The sequence below is a fragment of the Sorex fumeus genome, unplaced genomic scaffold, assembly GCF_029834395.1.
Source record: "Sorex fumeus unplaced genomic scaffold, SorFum_2.1 ptg000063l, whole genome shotgun sequence".
Lineage (NCBI taxonomy): Eukaryota > Metazoa > Chordata > Mammalia > Eulipotyphla > Soricidae > Sorex > Sorex fumeus.
In genome coordinates, this window is record NW_026606120.1 from 79,417,756 (window position 1) to 79,439,339 (window position 21,584).

Consider the following 21,584-nt stretch of genomic DNA (forward strand, 5'->3'; position numbering starts at 1 on the left):
AAATCCGGGTTGGCCGAGTGCAAGGCAAACGCCCTACCCACCGTGCTATCACTCCAGCCCTACATCTGGAAGTTATAGAAGGCAAATGAAGGAGCTGCAGAGCTAGAACAGAGGATAGGATGTTTGCCTTGCATGTGGCCAACCCTAGCTCGATCCCTGGCACACCAGATGGTCCCCCCGAGCACCACCAGGAATAATTCCTGAGTGCAGAGCCAGGACTAATCCCTGAGCATACGCTGGATGTGATTCCCCACCACCCCCCCAAATAAAAGGCAAACGAAAGCGGCATGTTGATGTGTGTGTGGAATGTTAGACAGTGAGTCTTCTCTATTCTCCTCACCTCTTGGCTGACAGCGGCCAGTGGATCCTCCTCTTCCTCTCTCTCTCCTCTTCCCCTCCTTCCTTCCCTCTCTGTGGTGTTGATGAGGGAAGCTGGCGCAAGCTGGCACAACTTGTGAGGCTGTGAGGGTGACCGGACGGGGCTCGCTGTGTCTAGGAAGAAGCGTGTTGTGTCTGGGTCCCGGAGGATGAGTGTGTCTGAGAGAACGGCACTGTTGGGGGTGGGGGGCGGCGGGATTTTGGAGCTGGCCAGGGCTGGGGGTGGTGCATGTGACGGGAGAGAGTCCGGTGATTACAGAGGCTGAGATGAGTCATTGCTCATCTCCCCCCCCCCCTGCACCCCAGGTGCTTACCTGAACACCTGTGGGATGCTCTCAGCTGCCTGAGGCGCCCTCGGTCACCACAGCCCATCCCTGCTCTAACCCAGTCCCTCATTCTCCGTCTGCTTCTCTTCCCAATTGCTGAGTTTCCTAAAAAAGGCAGCTAGCTCCCTGCAGGGTGGGGGTGCGGGGTGGGGGGGTGGAGAGGAGGCTGCGTTCCTCCCAGCACAGAATTGCCACGAACCGGCCCAACGAGCTGCTTTGGCCTTGCTGCAGCTCAGCACGGGAGCATGGAGCTGCCTCTCCAGGCAGCGGCCCAACATCTGGGCCACGTTGACTTCATTTAGCAAAACGGCAGTTCCCTGGGGCTGGGAGGGGGTGCATGGAGGGCTGAGCTGCCCTCCACCCCCAGCCCCTGCAGTTCCCCGTGCCACGCCTCTGCTCAGGGGGGCTGCTGAGTGGGATCTGGTCCTCACCCTTCCGATTGGCTGGATCCTCTTGGTCTTGGTCCCCACTGGGAGGTGATTGAGTTTTTGCCAGCGAGTTGGAATTCTGCAACTGAACCCTGGAAGAAGGGAGGGCTGGAGGGGAGGGGTGCCCCCTCTCTGTCTCTCTTTTGGGGGTTTGGAAGCTGGCCGGCTAATGAGGGAGATGGGAAGCCAGAGGAGACATCCTGGTGCCACTCAAAAGGTGTTCCCCTCCCTGCCTTCAGGCACGCGAGAGAACATGCAAGGAGCCGTGTCCTGGAGATGGGGGGGATAAGGAAAACATCTTCTAGGAGTATCTGTCACTATCTTGGTCTTCACAGGAACACACCATGTAACTGAGGGATGTTAAGATCTGGCCCCGTGTCTTAGGTCACATGACCAAGTTTGGGAGTTGTGAATGTGTGAATGGGGAATACTTATGAATGGTCATGATGAATTTTGACCCTGGAGTAGGCTAGGGGAGGGCAGTGGGGGAGGACAAGCCCAGGACCAAAGTGTGTGTGTATATTGGCGGGTGCAGGGGTGGTTGGGAGGTGGAGTCAGGGAGGAAACAGATGTAGCTAGGAACAAGAGAACTAGTGAGGAATAACTGACCTCCTCCAGGACAGTGAGCCGGAACAAGTGAAGGGGTGGCCAAGCGTTTAGTGAATGACGGCAGCCATTTCTGGCAGGAGGGAGGAGCGAGGACTCAGAGGAGAAGCCCAGTATGGGACCAGTGTGTCAGCAGGGAAGAATCCCAGGTTGTAGCCGGAACAGGACTGCTATTTTTTTTTTCTAGGACTTCCCTTACACTGAATTTAATTGCTGAAAATGTCTTGGTCATTGGATTAAACAACAAAAACAACAAAATGCTGAGTCTAGAGATTGTGTGTGATTTGTTGAACAAGCCATTCTGGGGAGCCTCATTTGCTACCCCGCTGCTTTGGCTGTTCCAGGCCTGGTTGGCAGAGCTTGGAAAAACAACTGGTTGGGCTCAGCTTCCCTTGGTCCTGGAGGGGAGCAACGCTGGGTGTGTAGACAAGCGTTTGGCTGGGTTATGGGAAAACACAGCCAATGAGGATGAGTGTGGCGTGCTGGGCCCATCTGCACTGGGTGTGTTCTTGGGGGGTTGGCTGTTGACCTGAGTTGGGGTGGTTGCTCTCTCTGGATGGTGAATCTCACAAAAAATTAAAATAGGCTACCTGCACATGGAGAGTCAACTTGTGGTCTTGGCTTTAGAGACGCCATGTTGGAATCTAGAAACATCCAAACTTTCCTGATGGTGAGTAACACCAGGGCTATCTGGAGGTGCCTCTGAAACATAAAGGTTCCTAGGATGGACCGTGGACATCAGAATAGGTTGAGATGAAAGTGAATGTGGCAAATCCTGCCATTGGTGGTGGTGGCCTATTGGCTTCCCGGTGGATAGAGGTGGAGTTAAATTTGTCAGGTAAGACATGGGGCACCAGTTACACTTGAATTAAACAACGGGTATGTATTATATAAGTATGTCCCCCATGTTTGCTAAATTTGGCAGTCCTAAAGTGGAAGGAAGTACTTAAAAATATATAGAGGAGAGAAGGTAGAGAAACTCCTACTCAGCATGATGTCCAGAGATTTGCTGGTGTAGGCAAGCAGAAGTTTTCTCTGGGCGTTTTGTTTTCTTTGTGTTTGTAGGGAGAGGTATAAACCTTTCCTTGTATTTGTAGGGAGAAGGTATAATATTATTTTATTTCTTTTGAGTAATGTCATTTTGTTCTTACTTGTCTGCTGCTTTTCCTTTCTTTCTCCTTTTCCTTTTAAATATTTTTTATGGTGCTGGGGGTAGAATCCAGGGCTTCATACCTGTAAAACGTGCTCTCCTACTAAGCCATGTCCTTTGTCCATTGTTTCTTTCATTCTGGAAGGTAAGCAATCTTTTTTGAGAGTTTTGTCTTGACTTCTTGTTGTTGCTGTTGTTGTTGTTATTGTTTTGAGACCACACTGGTGGTGCTCAGGCTTTACTCCTGGCTCTATACTCAGGGGTCACTCCTGACAGGCTCAGGGGACCATGTGCAAGGCAAATGCCCTACCTGCTATACTATCTCTTCAACCCTTGTTATTATATTTTTATTATTTATTATTTATTATTTTATTTTTGGGTCACACCTGGCTATGCACAGGGGTTACTCCTGGCTCTGCACTCGGAATTACTCCTGGTGGTGCTCAGAGGGCCATATGGGATGCTGGGAGTCAAACCCGGGCCAGCCACGTGCAAGGCAAACGCCCTACCTGCTGTGCTATTGCTCCAGCCCCTTGTTATTATATTTTTAAAGTACATTAAAAGTGTTCCTCCCCATTAGCAATAGCATTTGATACTAATAACTGAAAAACAAAAATGTCTTCCTCTTCCACTACTCTTTCTTTTTTTCTCCTCCATACTTTCTGTGTGTTCAAGTGATATTTTTTGTTCTCACAAGATGTCCATGAAGAGATCTGTGTTGATTTTTTTTAAAATTTGGGGTTGTTTAGTAGTGATCTGGGAGAAAATAAATACCAAAGTCTATTGTACCTTGTTCTCAAGAAAAGGCCAGAGAGATAATAGAGTCTGTAGGGTGTTTGCTTGCATGTAGCTGACCTGGGTTCAATCCCTGGCATCCCATATGGTCCCCCGAGCACCACCAGGAGTAATTCATGAACACAGTCAGGAATAGCTGGGTGTGGCCCCCAAACAAAACAAAATCAAAAAGAAGAGAATCCCTTTCTATTTGCATTTATTTGTCTATACCCTATCAAATAAGGTTTGAGTATATCTGATGTATATTGAATATATCTAAAATATATATGTGCACATATATGTTCTCCCCTTATTTCTTTTAGTTTTTGAGCCACACTCAGAGGTGCTTACACACCCGAGGTTAACTACTGGCTGTGATCAGGGGTCACTCCTGGCAATACCCAAGGATCATAAGTGGTGCCAAGTATTGAACTAGAGCTGGCTACCTGCAAGGCAAGCACCCTGACCTCTGTACTATTTCTGTGGTCCTGATCCATGTCTATTTTTTTGCTTTGGAGGCCACACCCATAGGGCTCAGGGGCTATTCCCAGCTCATTGCTCCGGGGTTCATCTTGGTCCTGGCATTTCTGCATGCAATGCAGGTGCGTCTGTCTGTTTGAGTCATCTCTCTGGCCCTCCCTCTTTAAAAATAAAAAGGGTTTAGAGTTAATTTCAGAGTTAGGTTTATGTTTATGGTGAGGGGATAGGGTTAGTCTGATCTTAGGGTATAATAATGTATTTTGGGTTAGCAGTAGGGTTGGTTTAGAGGTTAGGTTAATGATTAGGTTTAGCATTAGTGGTAGGGTAGGTTTTTGATTATTGCGATTTTTGCATCTTGAGAGCATTTCATATTCATGGTTTTATTTTATTCCTTGACCAATCCGATGATGCAGCAAAGATAATGGTAATTATTCATGTTGTACTTTCCCAATTTTGCAGATGGGATTAATGAATGGTAGGAGTAATGGCCTGTGTCATTCACCCAGGAAGGGGTGGGGACTCAGCTTGCGCAGCTCTGTGGATTGGAATTTCCTACCTCGATGCTGGGGATCTTCCCTTGGGTCTTGGTTATTTTTGCCCTTCTCTGTAATATCCGGTCTCACTGGGAACTGTCACTTAATATTCCCCCCCTCCCCATTTTCTCTTGGAGTGACCTGGACACAGTCCTTCTACCTTTCCTGCCTGGGTTACTGAGGGAATGTTGCCTGCGGGGGTTGAGGTCATTGCCTTTGGGGACAGAACGAGTTTAGGGAGAGCTTGGCGGGAAGCCTGTTGTATTCCTGACCTCTGATGTCACTGGCCACAGAGAGAGGGAGGGAGGCAGTTTTGTTTCTCAGTGTTTATATTTCTAAGGAAATCCATAACAAACCAGAAAGACTGTCAGAAGACAGCACTTCAAATCTTCAATCACTGTCATGTTAGAAAACGAGGGGCCAGGAAATTCCCTCCTAAAGGTTTCCTCACTCTGCTCAAGCAGCCCGAAGAGGCAGCCGGCCTGGGCACTTTTGTTCAGTCTTCTTTGTCCCTCCTCCAACCCGTGTCTCAGCACCGGAGAGGATTAGCCTTCCTACACCCTGGTCTGTCCAGTTTTACTTTCTTAGGAAGCTTTCCTCGAGCTCTCACTTTTGCCACCTACTTTGGGCAAGGTACTGAACTTCTCCAAGCCTCAGATTTCTTACCTATAAACACTGGCTTCCTTGGTGCAACCTCTCAGCCTCGAGTGTTCGCTCCAGTCTTGTAAGAACTGTGACGGTCCGGTTGCAGCAGCCCCTGGGGAGTCCTTATCGTTCCCCTGACAGGCAGCAAGTGTTCAAGAAACAGTGAGAGGCTTGTTTGGGGGTCCTGTTTGGGGTATTCATCGAATTTCTAGATATGGTTGTGTGGGCGTGGGGGAGGACCTCAGCCTAGATATTGTGAAATGGGTCCAGGGAGGGTTTTTCCTGCCATTTCCGGCCAGTCCCCTCCTCCTGGCAGAGTGCCCTCATGGACTTGGGTCCGTACCAGGCTGGCTGCGTGGGCCGAATGTCAGAGCTGGAGGGGACCAAAAGTGTTGTGTCTCCTCATCCCCTGTTGGAGCGGGGAAAATCTGGGGCACAAAGGAGGGAAAGGGAACGTCCGGGGTCACATGGCTAATCAGTGGCAGACCTGGCCCTGACCTTTCCGGATTCCATCGTGCTTTCTAGTACAACGGGTCCCGTTTTCAGGACTCATGTGCAACATACACAGGGCCCCCAGAGGTCCAGGGGATGCGAGCCAGAGTTTTTGGAAGGGTACTCAATGTCCCCTTTGTTCTGGGCAGAGAAGGAAGAGGCAGCTGTCAGTTACCCTGTTAATCAGTGGCCTGGAATCATGGGAGTTTCCCAGGCTTGGAGCCTTCATTCATAAGTGTATTATCCAGGAACTATTTAGAGAGCATCGCCTAATACTGGCTAGCCTTTGTTCATCATATTTACTATTAGTTTCTTTGCAGCCTTGCCCACAGTGCTGGGTGCCACCAGGCTTGTACCTGGTGGCACTTGAGATGCTGTGGTGCCTGGCACTGGAGCCGAGCCTCTGGCCCGCTGAGCCTGCACTTGAGGCCTTGGAGTCCTCTCCTGGGTGATGCTGCAGGTGCTTCCTTCTGTACAAGGGACCTAGGGGTGTCTTGGGGAAGACCACCCAGCTCATTTCTGCAGCCTTTGCTTTGAAGTACCTTAAGCTCCTGACCCCTGGGAGGGGGCCCCTTCCACCCTGGTCACAGGGATCCACCGGGCTCTCTGTCTTGCAGGCCTTGCCTCCGGGCTCACCCCGCTGTAACCTGAAGGCGAATCTGCTGAAGGATAAGTGTGCCCCGGAGTCCATCGAGTTCCCCATCAGCGAGGCCCGCATCCTGGAGGCCAGGCCCCTCAGCGACAAGGCCTCCGGAGACAGCTCCCAGGTCACTCAAGTCAGTCCGCAGAGGATCGCTCTCCGACTCCGGCCAGGTAGGAAGGGATCCCGGAGAGACGGGGCGTAGGGCGCCAGGTGGAGGGCTGGGCGGAGACTGAACAGGAAGCAGCTCTGCAGAGGAGCGTGAAGAATGGAAGGCAGTGCCAGGGTCTGGGACTTGAGGCGAGGCCTCGGTTTTGATCTTGACTCTATCCATTCTAGCCCTTTGACTTGAGGAAGGTCGTAAACCCTTCTCTAACCTGGCAAGTATTTGGAAAACCTTTGCTGCTTTTCCCCCCAAATTCTACCTAGTGCTTTGTGTTGAGGGGCAAGTGAAAGCCAAGAAAGCAATTTGGAAATCCCTTTAATATGTGAATTTGGGGGCCAGAGCAATAGTACAGTGGGTTTGGCATTTGCCTTGTATCGACCGATCCTGGTTGATTCTCAGCATGCCACATAGTCTTCTGAGCATTGCCAAGAGTAATGCCTGGGTGCAGAACCAGGAGTAACCCTTGAATATCTCGAGGTGTGACACCCTCCCCCCCAAAAAAAGTAAAAAAATAAGCATGTTTTTGGAATAAAGCCCAAGGTGTAAGGTTGGGTGCAGAGAAAACCGGGATAGGGAGGGAAGAGATAGGCTAAGAGTTTTTTTTTTTTAACATTGATTTTATTTTTCTGAATATGCCAGAAGAATTTCAGAAGTACCTTCTATAATGGACTGAGGGAATAGGTCTGCAGTGGGGCATTCGCCTTGTGTGTTTGAGACCTCTGGGATTGCTCCTTGGAACTGCAGAACAAATATACAAGAAAGAAATAGGCAATAGTACAGCAAGCAGGGCACTTGTCTCGCACTCAGCTGACCCAGGTTTGATCCCGGCATCCTATTTGGTCTCTTGAGCCCAAAGTGAGTGATCCCTGAGCACAGAACCAGGAGTAAGCTCTGAGCACTTATGGGTGTGGCCCCCAAATAAAACAAAAACAAAACAAGATTAGGAGAGTCAAGAGATAGGAGAGGAATAGACCTGGCCGGGGTTGAGGAGAAGGGACCAGCGCTTTCCAGTCTGGTGTGATCAGGAAGTTACTTAATTCCAACTTTGACCAAATCCACTCATCAAATGTGAGAGGGAGAAGAGAAAAACAAACTTCCTTCTGCTTTCCAGATGATTCCAAGAGTTTCTCCGTCCACGTTCGGCAGGTGGAAGATTACCCTGTGGACATCTACTACTTGATGGACCTGTCGTACTCCATGAAGGATGATCTGGGGAGCATACAGAACTTGGGGACCAAGCTGGCTTCCCAGATGCGCAAACTCACAAGTAATCTGCGGATTGGCTTTGGGGCCTTTGTGGACAAACCTGTGTCACCATACATGTACATCTCCCCACCAGAGGCCCTCAGAAATCCTTGCTATGAGTAAGTCTTCTCGGTATCAGTGCAGCACCTCCCCCGTTTGTCTCAGGCATGTCCAGCTTCTGATTTTTGTTTATTGTTTGTTTTTTTGGGCCATACCTGGTGATGCTCAGAGTTGACTCCTGGCTCTGCACTTAGGAATCACTCCTGGTGGGCTCAGGGTACCCTATGGGATGTTGGGGATGGAACCAGCTTGGTCGCGTGCAAGGCAAACACCCTCCCCGCTGTACTGTTGCTTCCCCAACCCTACAAGTCCTGATCTTTATTTCTGGCTCTTGTGTGTCTTTGCCAGCTGCCTTCTGGCCAAGTCTTCTCTCCTTTCTACTTCGGCCTCCCCGGCTGGCAAGCAAGCTGTTCTGTTGGTGTAGAGTGGTAGAAATCTCCACTTCCCAATCTTGGTCACAAATAAAGGCAGCAGGAAAGCCTTGCTGGTAAAGGAGGCACAAAGTAGATGGGAATCTATGAAATAGTAAATCGAGGAATTATAATTTCAGAAGAGACGATTCCATGGTTGTCTTACCCCTCAAGTGTGAGTCCTGCAGGATTAAAATGAAAGAAATTAAGTTCTGGAGAAATAGAAAAGAATAAAAATGAGGGCCAAAGTGAGAGTGCAGCAGATAGGGCACTTGCCTTGTATGCAGACAAACCAGGTTTGATCCCCAGCATCCCATATGGTCCCCCGAGCACTGCCAAGAGTGATTCCTGAGTACAGAGCCAGGAATAACCCCTGAACACAGTCAGGTATAGCCTAATATATATATATATATATATATATATATATATATATACACATATATACACTGTAGCACTGTAGCACTGTCCTCCCATTGTTCGAGTTGCTCGAGCAGGCCCAGTAACGTCTCCATTGTGAGACTTCTTATTACTGTGTTTGGCATATCGAATACAACACAGGTAGCTTTCCAGGCTTTGCCATGCCGGCGAGATACTCTTGGTAGCTTGCCAGGCTCTCTGAGGGGGGCGGAGGAATCAAACCCAATATTTATTAAATCCTTTGATATATCTGTATTGACAACTAGTTTACGAGTAAATAATTTATTTCTTATTATTTGGGGGGTCATTGAACCACATATGGCAGTACTCAGGGAACTGATTACATATGATTTGGTTTTGTTTTGTTTTGTTTTGGGGGTCATAGTCAGTGATGTTCAGGGTTTACTCCTGCCTCTGCACTCAGGAATTACTCCTGACGTTGCTCGGGGAACTATATGGGATACTGGAGATTGAATTCAGGTTGGCCATGTGCAAGGCAATTGCCCTTCCTGCTGTACTACTGCTCCAGCCCCAGGCCTGGCTTTATGTGGTTGGCTGTAGAATCCAACTGGGGTGGGCCTCATGTGAGGCTGGTGTCTTACTCCCTGTGTTATCTTTCTGTTCCCAGGGCTTCTTTTTTAAATTGGTGGAGACCTGCAAATTCATGGATTTTCATGATTTAAAATGATGGCTAATGAGTCCGATGAAGTGTGAACTAATCTTTAAGTTTTCAAAGTTATGGGATGCGATCATATATTTCCCTGATATAGATGTCACCATCTAGCAAGCAGATAAACACACCATAAGGCTGGGGGCAGATGCATCTCCTTGGCACTTCTTTATTGCTTTATTGATTGCTCAGGAATGTTAAGTTACAGATAAACTGGTGCTCTATTGCGCTTAGCGTGATGTCAGGGTGTGAGCAGAGGTAGTAGCACCAGAGCCTCACATATGCGCACTGCTTTAACACCTATCAGTTTAGATGCTGACGTGTCACAAGGACCTTTCGGAGACAGGGATTCCCCTTAGTTTTCGGGGTAGGGGCCAAACCCAGAGGTGCTCAGGGGCTCCTTGTGACTCTGGCCTTGGGGGTTACTCCCAGCAATTCTCAGGGGACCATGGCGGTGCTGGGAATGAAGCCTGGGGCTCCCTCAGGCCCCACATGTGCGTCTCCCTGACCCCAGCCCCTTCTCCTTCCCTCCGCTCCCTTGCAGCTTTCCTTCGGGTGTTTGCTCTAATGGTCTCCCTCCTCCCCAGCATGAAGACCACCTGCTTGCCCATGTTCGGCTACAAACATGTGCTGACGCTCACTGACCAGGTGACCCGCTTCAACGAGGAGGTGAGGAAGCAGAGTGTGTCACGGAACCGAGATGCCCCTGAGGGGGGCTTTGATGCCATCATGCAGGCCACAGTGTGTGATGTGAGTAGGAGGTGGGGTGGGCACAGCAGGGAGGGCAGGGGGTCAGCTGGGGGCGCGTCGGTGGGGCAGCAGAAGCAGGAGCTCAGCAGGTCTCTGTGGAGGATGGCAGACCTTCCTCCTCCTCCTCCTCCTCCTCCTCCTCCTCCTCCTCTTCTTCCCCTTCTCATCCTTCCCTCTTCCTCCTCCTCCTCCCCTCCTTTGTCCCCCTTTCTCCCTCCCTCCTCCTCCCTCTCCCCCCTTTCCTTCTCTCTCTCTCTCTCTCTCTCTCTCTCTCCTTTCTCTCTCCTTTCCCTTTTTGTGTCATTTGCGTCTGGTGGTTAGCAGTTACTGAAAGTGTATCATGCACATCACTTTATCTCCTTTCAGCACTCAGTTCTTGTCCATCATTTCCAACTATCATTGTCATAGAGGTCTCTTCTGTGTCCTAACTGCACTCCTCTCCCTTGTGGTAAACTTCTTAGCATGGACCAGTCCTCCTGGCCCTCAATTCTGTGTTCTTTGGGTGTTAGTCTCATACTAGGTTATTTTTACATCCTGCAAATGAATGCGGTCATCTACGTCCCTCTCCCTCTGATTCATTTTAATCAGCGTGATACTCTCCATGTTCATCCATGTATAAAAAAATTTCCTGACTACATTTTACCTGACAGCTGCATAGTATTCCATTGTGTAGATCTGCCATAATTTCTTTATCCAGTCATCTGTTCTTGAGCACTTGGATCTCCAGATTCTGGCTATAGTGAAAGTGGAGGCAGTTTTTTTTTTTTTTTTTTTGGACCATGGAATCATCATTGAAAAACTTTGACTTGGAACTGAAAGGGAGCTTTTGGAGACTGTTCTCCTAGAAGAGAGCCTGTGCAGTTGGAAAGATCGAGCGTGTGTTTTGAGACCTGGACTGAGGCTGGGCGGGGGGGTGGTCCTTTCTAGACCTGGGGCAGCGGGGAGGGGGAAGCTTGTGTGTTTGTTTTCTACCAGTGACACAGCTAAAGTTGGTTTCTCTCCTTTGCCCTTGGTCCTGCATTCTTTTAAGGACAAGGTTGGCTGGAGGAACGATGCTTCCCACTTGCTGGTGTTCACCACAGATGCCAAGACTCACATCGCCCTGGATGGGAGACTGGCCGGCATTGTCCAGCCCAATGATGGACAGTGCCACGTTGGCAGAGACAACCATTACTCTGCCTCCACGACCATGGTGAGAGTCTGGAAGGTTCCCTACCTGGGGCTGGGGCAGGTGTGGCCCAGGGAAGGGCTTTCTGTGAATGTCTGGGTGGGAGTCTTCCCTCTGGGCAGCGTGAAGGCCGGTTCAGTCTGCCCCAGTACAGACACCCTGGACACTCCCCTCCAGGGCCCAGCCTGCACTAGCCCCAGAGAATTAGAGATGTTGTGGCCCGTGGTTAGTAAGACCCTGTGCACTTCCCGCCCCCTGTACCACAAACAACGTCATGGCAACCAGAGCACCCCAAAGGGCTTGCCCAGGTCCAGCTAGAGAGGGCCTTTACCTGTCCTCAGGATCCGATGAGCACTCAGTGTACAGTGCTCACTGCGATTATTGGGAGAAGATAGAAAAAAATGCACAGATGCTCCCTCTTGGCGACTTGGTGGCTGTCATCCTCCAGAGGCCATTGAACAGTCAGGCTTGGGCCCGCAGTGACGAAACTTGTTGGGTCTCACGGGATGAGGGGGGAGGTGGAGCCGGGCCTGTCTTCCCCACCCCAATGAGACCCCATGTCATCGCCCACGAATGGCCTCTTTGGCTCCTCATCAAGCTGCTCAACGGCCATGATCCCAGAGACTCAGGAGCAGATCTCTAAACCCAGTGGCTTTTGGCAGAAATCCCTCCAGATTTAAGTGTTAAAATTTCAGAATTTCAAAACCACTTGGCCCTACTGCAGCCACACGACATCATATGTTATTCATAACCAGCAATAGAACACAAATTGTCTATTGTTGCCTTTTCAGCAGATCTGAGTGTTGGGGTAAAATCTTAAATAATGGTGGGTCTGGTGTCGAAATAGTGAATGTGATCAAAGTAGAGAGAGAGTAAGGTAGAAATCATCTGCCCCACAGGCAGGGGGAGGGTGAGGGGTGGGTGTATACTGGGATTTTTGGTGGTGGAGAATGGGCACTGGTGAAGGTACGGGTGTTTCATTGTATGACTGAGACTTAGACCCAAAAGCTTTGTAACTGCTCTCACGGTGATTCAATAAATAAAATTATAAAAAATGGAAAAAGAAAAAAAAAGTAAGGTGAAGTTCATGCACAATTCAATCAGCTAATCAGTGGCTGAATAAATAGCAGTACTCCTACAAAAAAAGAAAAAAAATGCACAGAGCATCCAAAGGTGGGAGACAGCATGTGTGAGGCTGGGCGAAAGACTCAGGGACATTTTACATCAAGAAAAGCTGGGGGGAGGAGTGGGCATGAACCCACCCACGAGATTTAACTGTATTCTGTTGTTGCATTGTAGCACTGTCCTTCCATTGTTCATAGATTTGGGGTTCAGTGAAATCATTGTTCATAGATTTACTTAAGCAGGCACCAATAATGTCTCCATTGTGAGACTTGTTACTGTTTTTGGCAAATTAAATATGCCACAGGGAGCTTGCCAGGCTCTACCATGTGGGCGGGATACTCTCGGTAGCTTACCGGGCTCTCTGAGAGAGATGGAGGAATCAAACCCAGGTCAGCTGCGTGCAAGGCAAACGCCCGCCCTGCTGTGTTATTGCTCCAGCCCTTTGTTGTATCAGGGAGGGTTAAATAAGAGGGGTTTAAATTAAAATGGGAGAAATTTCTATAAGTCAGAAAAAAATATATATATATCCAGACACTAGGAAGGCTGATACTGACCCTGAGTAGGGCTGGTGAGTCTGACATGCAGAGGCCCTGGATTCTACCCCTGGAACCGTGTGGTCCCCTGCTAGATGTGGCCCTTGTGTCCTCTGAGCACTCCACTCCTGGCCAGAGCAACACTGTATAGCTGGACCTGAGCTTGGACATGCCTGGGCCTGCAGAACCAGAAGGAATATCACCAGGATGGCCCCTGGACCGCCTAAGCACTACTTGAAGGAAGAGAACAACTCTAGCACTCTGCTCTGCCTAGTTTGGCTGGAGAAGGTGGAAACTCTTCAATCTCTCTTTTTTTGGGGATAGGGGGTGGAGGCAGTTTCCATGAAGCGCTCAGGGTACCCAGTAGCCATTCATGCTGCTACTTGACCAACCAGGCCGGACAGCTCAATGCAGGGGCCCCAGGATACGGCCTCAGGGACTACACCCATTGGTTCTTGGGGAACAAACTATGTGGGCAGCAGGGCTCAAACCAGGGTTGGGTGCCCCTGACGCCCATGTCATCTTCCCAGCCCCTTCCTAGCTCTATTTAAAAGTTTAGGCTCAGGGCCAGAGCGATGGTACAGCAGGTAGGGTGTTGCCTTGCATGCGGCCGACTGGGTTCAATCCCTGACATCCCACATGGTCCCCCAAGCACCGCCAGGAGTAATTTCTGAGTGCAAAGCCAGGAGTAATCCCTGAGCATCCCTGGGTGTGACCCGAAAAGAAAAAAGAAAAAAAAAGTTTAGGCTCATTTCTTTCTTTATGGGCTCTCCAGGCAGTGCTCACGGGACTTGGAGTCACTCCTGGCAGTTCTCAGCCAAGTGGTGCTGGCGATGCAGAGTAGCTCTGTGGCCCTGGCTCCCAAGACCTGCTGGATACTGGGGGGAGGATAAGGGTCCAAGGAATAAAGTCAGGGTCTTGTGCCTGCCAGGCAGATGCTCTAGTCCCATGAATCCTCCCCTGTCCCTGAACTCTTTACATCTTTATTTATTGGCTTTTGGGCAACACCCGGTGGTACCCAGTCTTACTCCTGACTCTGTGTTCAGGGATTATTTAAAGGCCATATAAGGTGCCAGGGATGGTAGCTCAGTTACCCTGTGGAAGGTAAATACCTTACCTTCTGTACTATTGATCCAGTCTCTCTCTCTCTCTCTCTCTCTCTCTCTCTCTATTTGTTGCTTTATTTTGGATCACACCCAGTGATCCTCAGGGGTTGCTCCTGGCTCTGCACTCAGGAATTACTCCAGGCAGTGCTTGGGGGACCATATGGAATGCCAGGGATCAAACCTGGGTCAGTCGTGTGCAAGGCAAACACCCAACCCACTGTCTTATTACTTCAACCCCCGCCTCTTTATCTCTTTAAAGACCATAGAGCCGCCACTTTTTTAGGTGACTTAAAGGGAACCCTGTGTTAAAAGTAAGGGACTGAATGGGATGATCTCATGAGCTCCCTCGGACCCCCAGGACACATCCCCAGCTCACCAGGGTCCCCAGTGTCACCTGAGTTCCTTAGTGCTAGCCATACCCAAGGCAGTAGGTGAATTTGTGCAAGGCACCTCAGCCTGGATGCAGGGAGATGAGAGACACTACAGAAGCCTCCCCTTTGGGGGTTTCAGGGTTTGGTGGAGGAGCTATCCTACTAAAGAGACAAGCAAATGGCTAGTGCTAACTGGGTAACTAGTAAGGACTTGAGGTGTTGAGAGGGGGCAAGCTTGTTAGCTGGGATGGTCAAGGAGGGCCTCAAGAGAAAGTGGGGCTCAAGTTGGGTCTTGTGGAAGGAGGATAATGGAAAGGAAGGCTAAGCCAGGTGAGAGAATGAGAGTGAGCCCAGTGGTGAGCAGAAGGAAAGTAGTAAATGATGACGGGAAAGGGGGGTCGGAACCCCACGGTGGGAGACTTGGAGTGCCTAGCCAAAGCGTTGCAGAAGGTTTCAGAGAAGAAAGACGTTTCCAAATGAGAAGGCCCACCCAGACCCTGGCATGTGGAGAGGGTACCTAATTCAGGTACCACGAGTCTGCAGCTCTTCATATCTCCTTGGGGTTAATAGTTAGGATTAACCTAACTATTGATTCAATTCACCTTTTTTGCCTTATATTGAGCAGAGGGTCAAAGGAGCGCCACTGTTTGGGCCATTAGCCTAGAGAGCAAATGGCCTATGCATAAGGTTCATTATCCAGGGATCAATCTGGGTGATGCATTTTGACTCACTTCCGTGTCCTTCCTTCCCCCAGGATTATCCGTCTCTGGGGCTAATGACAGAGAAACTATCCCAGAAAAACATCAATCTGATATTTGCTGTGACTGAAAACGTAGTCAAACTCTACCAGGTGACTGTTTCCTGCGCTTCCTGGTTTGGGGGTGGGCGGCGAGGTGACCTGTCTCTGCTGTTGGCTGTGGTCCCTGTTCCGGAAGGGCCTCTCCAGCTTGCTCCCGGAGCTAAGGATTCCTCTCTGCTTCTCTCCTGCTCTCTGTCTGGATAGGCTGATGGTGCAGTCCTTCGATCGGTGGAAAATCACCGGCTCTTTTCCTGGCAATAGCGAGCCAGCTACCCTGCCTTTCCTTTAGGCTCTGTCTGATTTGGGGTGGGGGGACGCTTTCAGAGACTCCTCCCCCTACTCCCCTGCCACCCCCCCACCCCCACCACACACACACCCGTCTGCTGTCCTGCTGTACTTTAGCTCTCTCACTCCTGAACTTCTGTTTTTCCTAGAACTACAGCGAGCTCATCCCGGGGACCACGGTGGGGGTGCTGTCTGCTGATTCCAGCAATGTGCTCCAGCTCATCGTCGATGCTTACGGGGTAGGTGTCCTGTGCTGGGAATGGGCCTGCTGAAAGCCCACCTTGCTTGGGCCTTACCCAGACTGGCTCAAATGTGGGAATCCTGGTGGCACATACACCAGGCAGCCCTCCTCCCGTTCTTCCAGGCCCCTGGCAACCCCCGGGCAACCCTGCAGCAACACAACCTCTTGAGAATGAAATGACACAAAAAGCCAGGCCAGCGAGTGTCAGGAGGGAATGGACATTTGGAGGGGATGGGGGTGGCTAAGAAGACGTTGAGGATGGTGATGAGGAAGGAAGGTGGGATTGATGGAGGGACTTGGGAGATGCTGCTGACCGCAGTGACCTGCAGTGACCTAGACCTTGGGATGCTCTGGTGGCTCTCAGGCCAGCCAGAGGGAGCCCAGGGCTTCCTGGAGTTTCTTAATTCATTTCCTGTTCTTCTTCTGCCCTTTCTGCTCAGAAAATCCGCTCTAAAGTGGAGCTGGAAGTGCGTGATCTCCCCGAGGAGCTGTCTCTGTCCTTCAATGCCACCTGCCTCAACAACGAGGTCATTCCCGGCCTCAAGTCTTGCGTTGGACTCAAGATCGGAGACACGGTGAGGTGGGCTGGCTCGGGGCTGGTGCGTCTGCCTCTGGCCTGTGCCTCCGAGTCTCTGCAGGTGTCCCCCAGTCCCTGTGCTTTCCTCCTGAAAGCATGACACGTTAGGAGTAAGGGGTCTGCCAGTTTCCATCACCTTCAGTACTCGCCGGGGGGTGGGGGGGTGGGGGGGGGAAATCTTTACTAATCATTTAGGTTCCTTCTCTTTGTTCAGTCATTTGCAAATGAAATAACTCCTTCCCTTCCACCTTTCCAGTGAATACCTTTCTTCCCTTTCACACTATAAGGTAGAGTCTCGGCTACACATGTTTATTGGGCACAGACTCCATAACTGGCCATGTTCTGGGAATTGCAACTTCAGTGAAAGAACAGGCTAAAATACCCACCCACATGGCATTTCAGGCTGCAAAGGGTTTTTTTTCTGCTTTTTGCGTCACACACCAAATGTACAGGGGTTACTCCTGGCTCTGCACTCAGGAATTATTCCTGGCGGTGCTTAGGGGACCACCTGGGATGCTGGGAATCTAACCCGGATTGGCCGCATGCAAGGCAAATGCCCTATTCACTGTGCTATTGCTCCAACCCTCTCAGGCTGCGAAGTTTATATCATCCCTCTGTTCTTTCTCTGACACTCCTCCTTGGTGCTTGGGTCTCCTCAGCTTCTGCCTAAAGATTTTGTGAGGAAGGAGGGAGGGTAGGAGATGTCTCTCTCTGTACGGAGAGGTACCATCTTTGTATCTTCATATTTTTTTCTTTTGTATATCTATGTCTCCTCTTTCTGTCCACTTATTTAATTCTAGACACATGTGTACATTCTGTGTAAGGAGAATTAATTGGTTTGAAATATGTTTAATTGGAGGACAGAGTGATGGTATAGTAGGTTGGACACTTGCCTTGCATGCAGCCAACCTGAGTTCGATCCCTAACACCTCGTATGGTCCCCTGAGCACTGTCTGAGCACAGAGTCAGGAGCAACCCCTGAGAGTTGTCACATGTGGTCCAAACACCACCACCCCCAGCAAAAAATATGTTTGCACAAGTGCTGAAATGTCATGTGGAAAGAGAAGCAGAGATTCTGAGCCTGTGTTGGGCTGCTATGGAGGAAAGAAGTACCTTGTGCTTCCTGCAATATTTCTCCACCAGTCCAAGCTCTTTTAGTTGGCCCGAGTGCCACATCACAGGTTCTCTTCTTTTTGAGCTGCTTTATGTCATATGTGCTATGGAAGGAAAGACAGCATCTCACACTATGGGCTGGGGTCTGCACCCGACCCGTATCTCTCAAGTATACAGCAATATAAACAAGCCACAGATTCTTGTTTTTCTCCACAGACCCTAGGAGTGGGAAGGATGTCCTCGGGTTCTGGGAGAAGCCCCCGCACCCTGTCTGGGCTTGTGGGGCAGGGAAGGGAACAGGTTTCCTATAGGACCAGAGTATTAGGTCCAGGTGCACCTGCAACTCAGTCCGCCCTTGCTTCCTGTGCAGGTGAGTTTCAGCATCGAGGCCAAGGTGCGCGGCTGCCCCCAGGAGAAGGAGAAGTCCTTCACCATCAAACCCGTGGGCTTCAAGGATAGTCTCACCGTCCAGGTCACATTTGACTGTGACTGTGCCTGCCAGGCCCAGGCAGAACCTTCCAGCCAGCGCTGCAACAACGGCAATGGGACCTTTGAGTGTGGGATGTGCCGCTGTGCACCCGGCTGGCTGGGGTCCCAGTGTGAGTGCTCCGAGGAGGACTATCGTCCTTCCCAGCAGGATGAGTGCAGCCCCCGTGAGGGCCAGCCTGCCTGCAGCCAGCGGGGTGAATGCCTCTGTGGCCAGTGCGTCTGCCACAGCAGTGACTTTGGCAAGATCACAGGCAAGTACTGCGAGTGTGATGACTTCTCCTGTGTCCGCTACAAGGGAGAGATGTGCTCAGGTGAGTACGACCGACCAAACTGTCTTCCCATGGCACTGTACATGCATGACTCATGCGCACGTGCACACACACACACACACACACACACACACACACACACACACACACAGTGGGCAGAGCAGAGGAGATGCTGCTGTCCAGTGGCAGAAAACAATAAAGGTTTCTCAATTCCCTGTGTCTTTGGAAGTAAAAGGAGTTGGAAGTGAGCCACTACTTCTGGGGGCTTCCCCTTTGTGTCAGTGTAGGAAGAATGAGGGAAGTAGAAAGTGAAAATAGTTGTTTTTTTAACCTTTTCTTTCATCTGTTTTTCTAATAATTTAAAGTATGAAATGTTGATTTTTAAAAATATTTTTGAGGATAAAAATATTTTTTTCTTTTTGGGTCACACCCAGTGATGTACAGGGGTTACTCCTGGCTCATGCACTCAGGAGTTATTCCTGGCGGTGCTCAGGGAACCATATGGGATGCTGGGAATCAAACCCGGGTCGGCCACGTGCAAGGCAAACGCCCTATCCGCTGTGCTATGGATCCAGCCCCAGATAAAAATATTTTTGAGGATTCAGTGGGTTGGACACTTGCCTTGCATGTAGCCAACCCAGGTTCGATCCCCAGCATCCCATATGGTCCCCTGAGGAAAAAAAGAAACCCAAATGTCACTGATGATTACATTTTTAGTATTTACAGATTTGGAAAGGACATGTTATTAGACTATAGAGCAAAGTTAGTAATTATTGTTATCACCTAATTTTTTTTTCACCACAAGAAACATGGAAAAAAGGAGCATATAGATAGGTAAGACATTGGAGCACGTTTAACAGCCAATACATTTAGTACAATGTTGATCATTGATTTGCTCGAGCAGGCCCAGTAACGTCTCCGTTGGAGACTTTGTTGTTACTGTGTCTGGCATATCGAATATGTCACGGGGAGCTTGCCAGACTCTGTCGTGCGGGCGAGATACTCTCGGTAGCTTGCCGGGCTCTCCGAGAGGGGCGGAGGAATCGAACTTGGGTCGTCCATGTTAGCCGCTTGCAAGGCAAACGCCCTACCCACTGTGCTATCGCTCCAGCCCTAGTACAATGTAAGTTTTCTTAAATGTTGGCATTGTTTTATTCTGACTGTTGGTACTATTATTTTTGGATTCCACTTGTGACTAAATTTTAATTAATAGAATTCAGTTTATTTACACTTTAATTTAAAAATTGCGCGGGGGGGGGGGGGGATTTGGGCCATACCTGATGGTGCTCAGGGGCTACTTCTTGCTCTGTGCTTGGGGGTCATACCAGGAAGTGCCAGGAGACCATGCGGCAGTGGGATCAGACTCGAACCTCCTCCATGCAAAGTCTATTCTTAATTCTTTGAGCTAACTCTGCTTCTTTGATTACAACTAACTTAAAATAACTTAGGTCTTCTGTGACTCAAGTGTCACATGTGGCTAGTGGCTATCATGCTGGACAGCACAGATATCTGTCAGATGGCAATGCCATACAGGCCACAGAGGCAGGGGCAGTAAAGATTTGGGGTTCTTATCTGTAGAATGCCCAGTTGTCTTACTAGTAACATATTCAACACATTGGCAAATTGGTTGAGACTAATTTATGAGGATGAGTTTTGGCTGATTGAACAGAGATTACTTGGCTCTTCTGAATGATCAGATCTATGGTCCCAGTTAGCTTCATTTGCACTGAGGTTCAAATCCATCCAGATGTTCACTTTTATTTATTTATCAGAATTATTATTTTTGGTTTGGGGGCTATACCCAGTAGTGATCAGAGACTACTCCTGGTAGTACTTGGGGAACCATGTGATGCTGGGGTTTGAATCAGGACTCTCATGCCAAGCATGTGTTCAGCCCATAGAACTCTCTCTGGCTCCAGGGGTTCACTTTTCGTACCAGCCTTTAAGAAGGCTGGATTAGAAGGTGGGCGAGACAGCACAGAGGTTAAGATGCTTGCCTTGCACGCAACCACCACTGGCTCAAACCCCAGCACTGCCTATGGTTTTTTGAGTACTGTCAGGGATCATTCCTGAGCCTGAAAACCACTAGGTGTGGCCCAAGCAGCCCCAAGTCCCCTCCCAAAAAAGAAATTTTAGGAAAAAGGAAAAACAAGAAGTTTGATTAGGCAGGTTCATCTTTGTCTTTCTAAACAAAGCATGCCCAAGTAATCTACATATGGCTTCTTTTTAATTTCTTTTTCTTTCTTTCTTTTTTATTTTTTTTTGTTTTTCTTTTTGGGTCACACCTGGAGATGCACAAGTATTACTCCTGGCTTTGCACTCAGGAATTACTACTGGCGGTGCTCAGGGGACCATATGGGATGCTGGGAATCAAACCCTGGTCGGCCGCTTGCAAGGCAAATGCCCTACCTGCTGTACTATCACTCCAGCCCCTCTTTCTTGTGTTATGCTTTTACTCTTGCCAGCAAAACTTGAAAGCTTGGAGAAATGCATAATAGAGAGATCAATGGGGAGATCAGGAACACACGAGAGCACATACAAATCACAGTTTAAATTGGGGGTGGGGGGGGCAAGGCCAGAATTTCAGTTTATTTTAATATTTACATCATATTCAGCATTTAGTATCATCTAAATATCTAGTGTTTACGGCCCAACCAAAGTACCTCAGGAAGAGGATAACTATGACTTGGGTGACCCCTGAGGAAAAGGTTGGGCCAGAGGGGGCGGCCCAGAGGGGGCCTCTGGGGTCAGACGGGCTGAAGGCAGTCCACACCTCCTCAGAGCCTGATTGTTTCTGGTCTGGTGTGAGGCAGTGGGGCAGGCATAGATGTATTTCCTTTGGCTGCCAGCCCCACTGAAGCCACAAAACAAAGCACCCAGGGCCAACAGCCGTGGTTCCTGCCTCCCACCCATGCAAGAACAGCTCATCCTCTTGCGCTCCAGACCCATTCAACAGGCAGCCTCCGTCCACCACTTCCTGCCAGGGTGCTGGGTGCCCCCTGGGCCTTAGCTCAGAACCTTGGGGTGCCAACGTCATGTTCCGCATTGAAGACTCCTGGGGATACGGACACATGGAGTGCATGCTCCAGGCCAAGCACACAGTCCCTGTGAGTGAACAGGGTCAGACGTGATTTCTGAGTTAACCCACCATGAATACAGTAATAATAACACAGTAATAAGAATCAGAATCTAACTCGCCATTGTTCCTTCCAGAGTTACTGTGGTCTGTTCTTTGCCACAAGCGGGCATGCTGTGAGTAGACTAGGAGTTTCCTCCTGCCCCCGGCCTCCCCTCTCCAGATCTTCCCACTGGGGAGAGTGTCTTCTTGGTGGTCCCTT

General features: G+C 49.6%; 1 protein-coding gene across 1 annotated transcript in view; it reads left to right on the forward strand.

Annotated features, from left to right (window-relative positions):
• ITGB3 (integrin subunit beta 3) overlaps positions 1–21,584 on the forward strand; it is a 52,299-nt gene that overhangs the window by 12,759 nt on the left and 17,956 nt on the right. The window contains exons 3-10 of the mRNA XM_056127354.1: positions 6,430–6,625; positions 7,730–7,982; positions 10,008–10,170; positions 11,201–11,362; positions 15,228–15,323; positions 15,707–15,796; positions 16,239–16,373; positions 17,859–18,288. Of these exons, the coding sequence (XP_055983329.1) occupies positions 6,430–6,625; positions 7,730–7,982; positions 10,008–10,170; positions 11,201–11,362; positions 15,228–15,323; positions 15,707–15,796; positions 16,239–16,373; positions 17,859–18,288 (1,525 nt within the window). The remainder of the gene's footprint in view (positions 1–6,429; positions 6,626–7,729; positions 7,983–10,007; positions 10,171–11,200; positions 11,363–15,227; positions 15,324–15,706; positions 15,797–16,238; positions 16,374–17,858; positions 18,289–21,584) is intronic.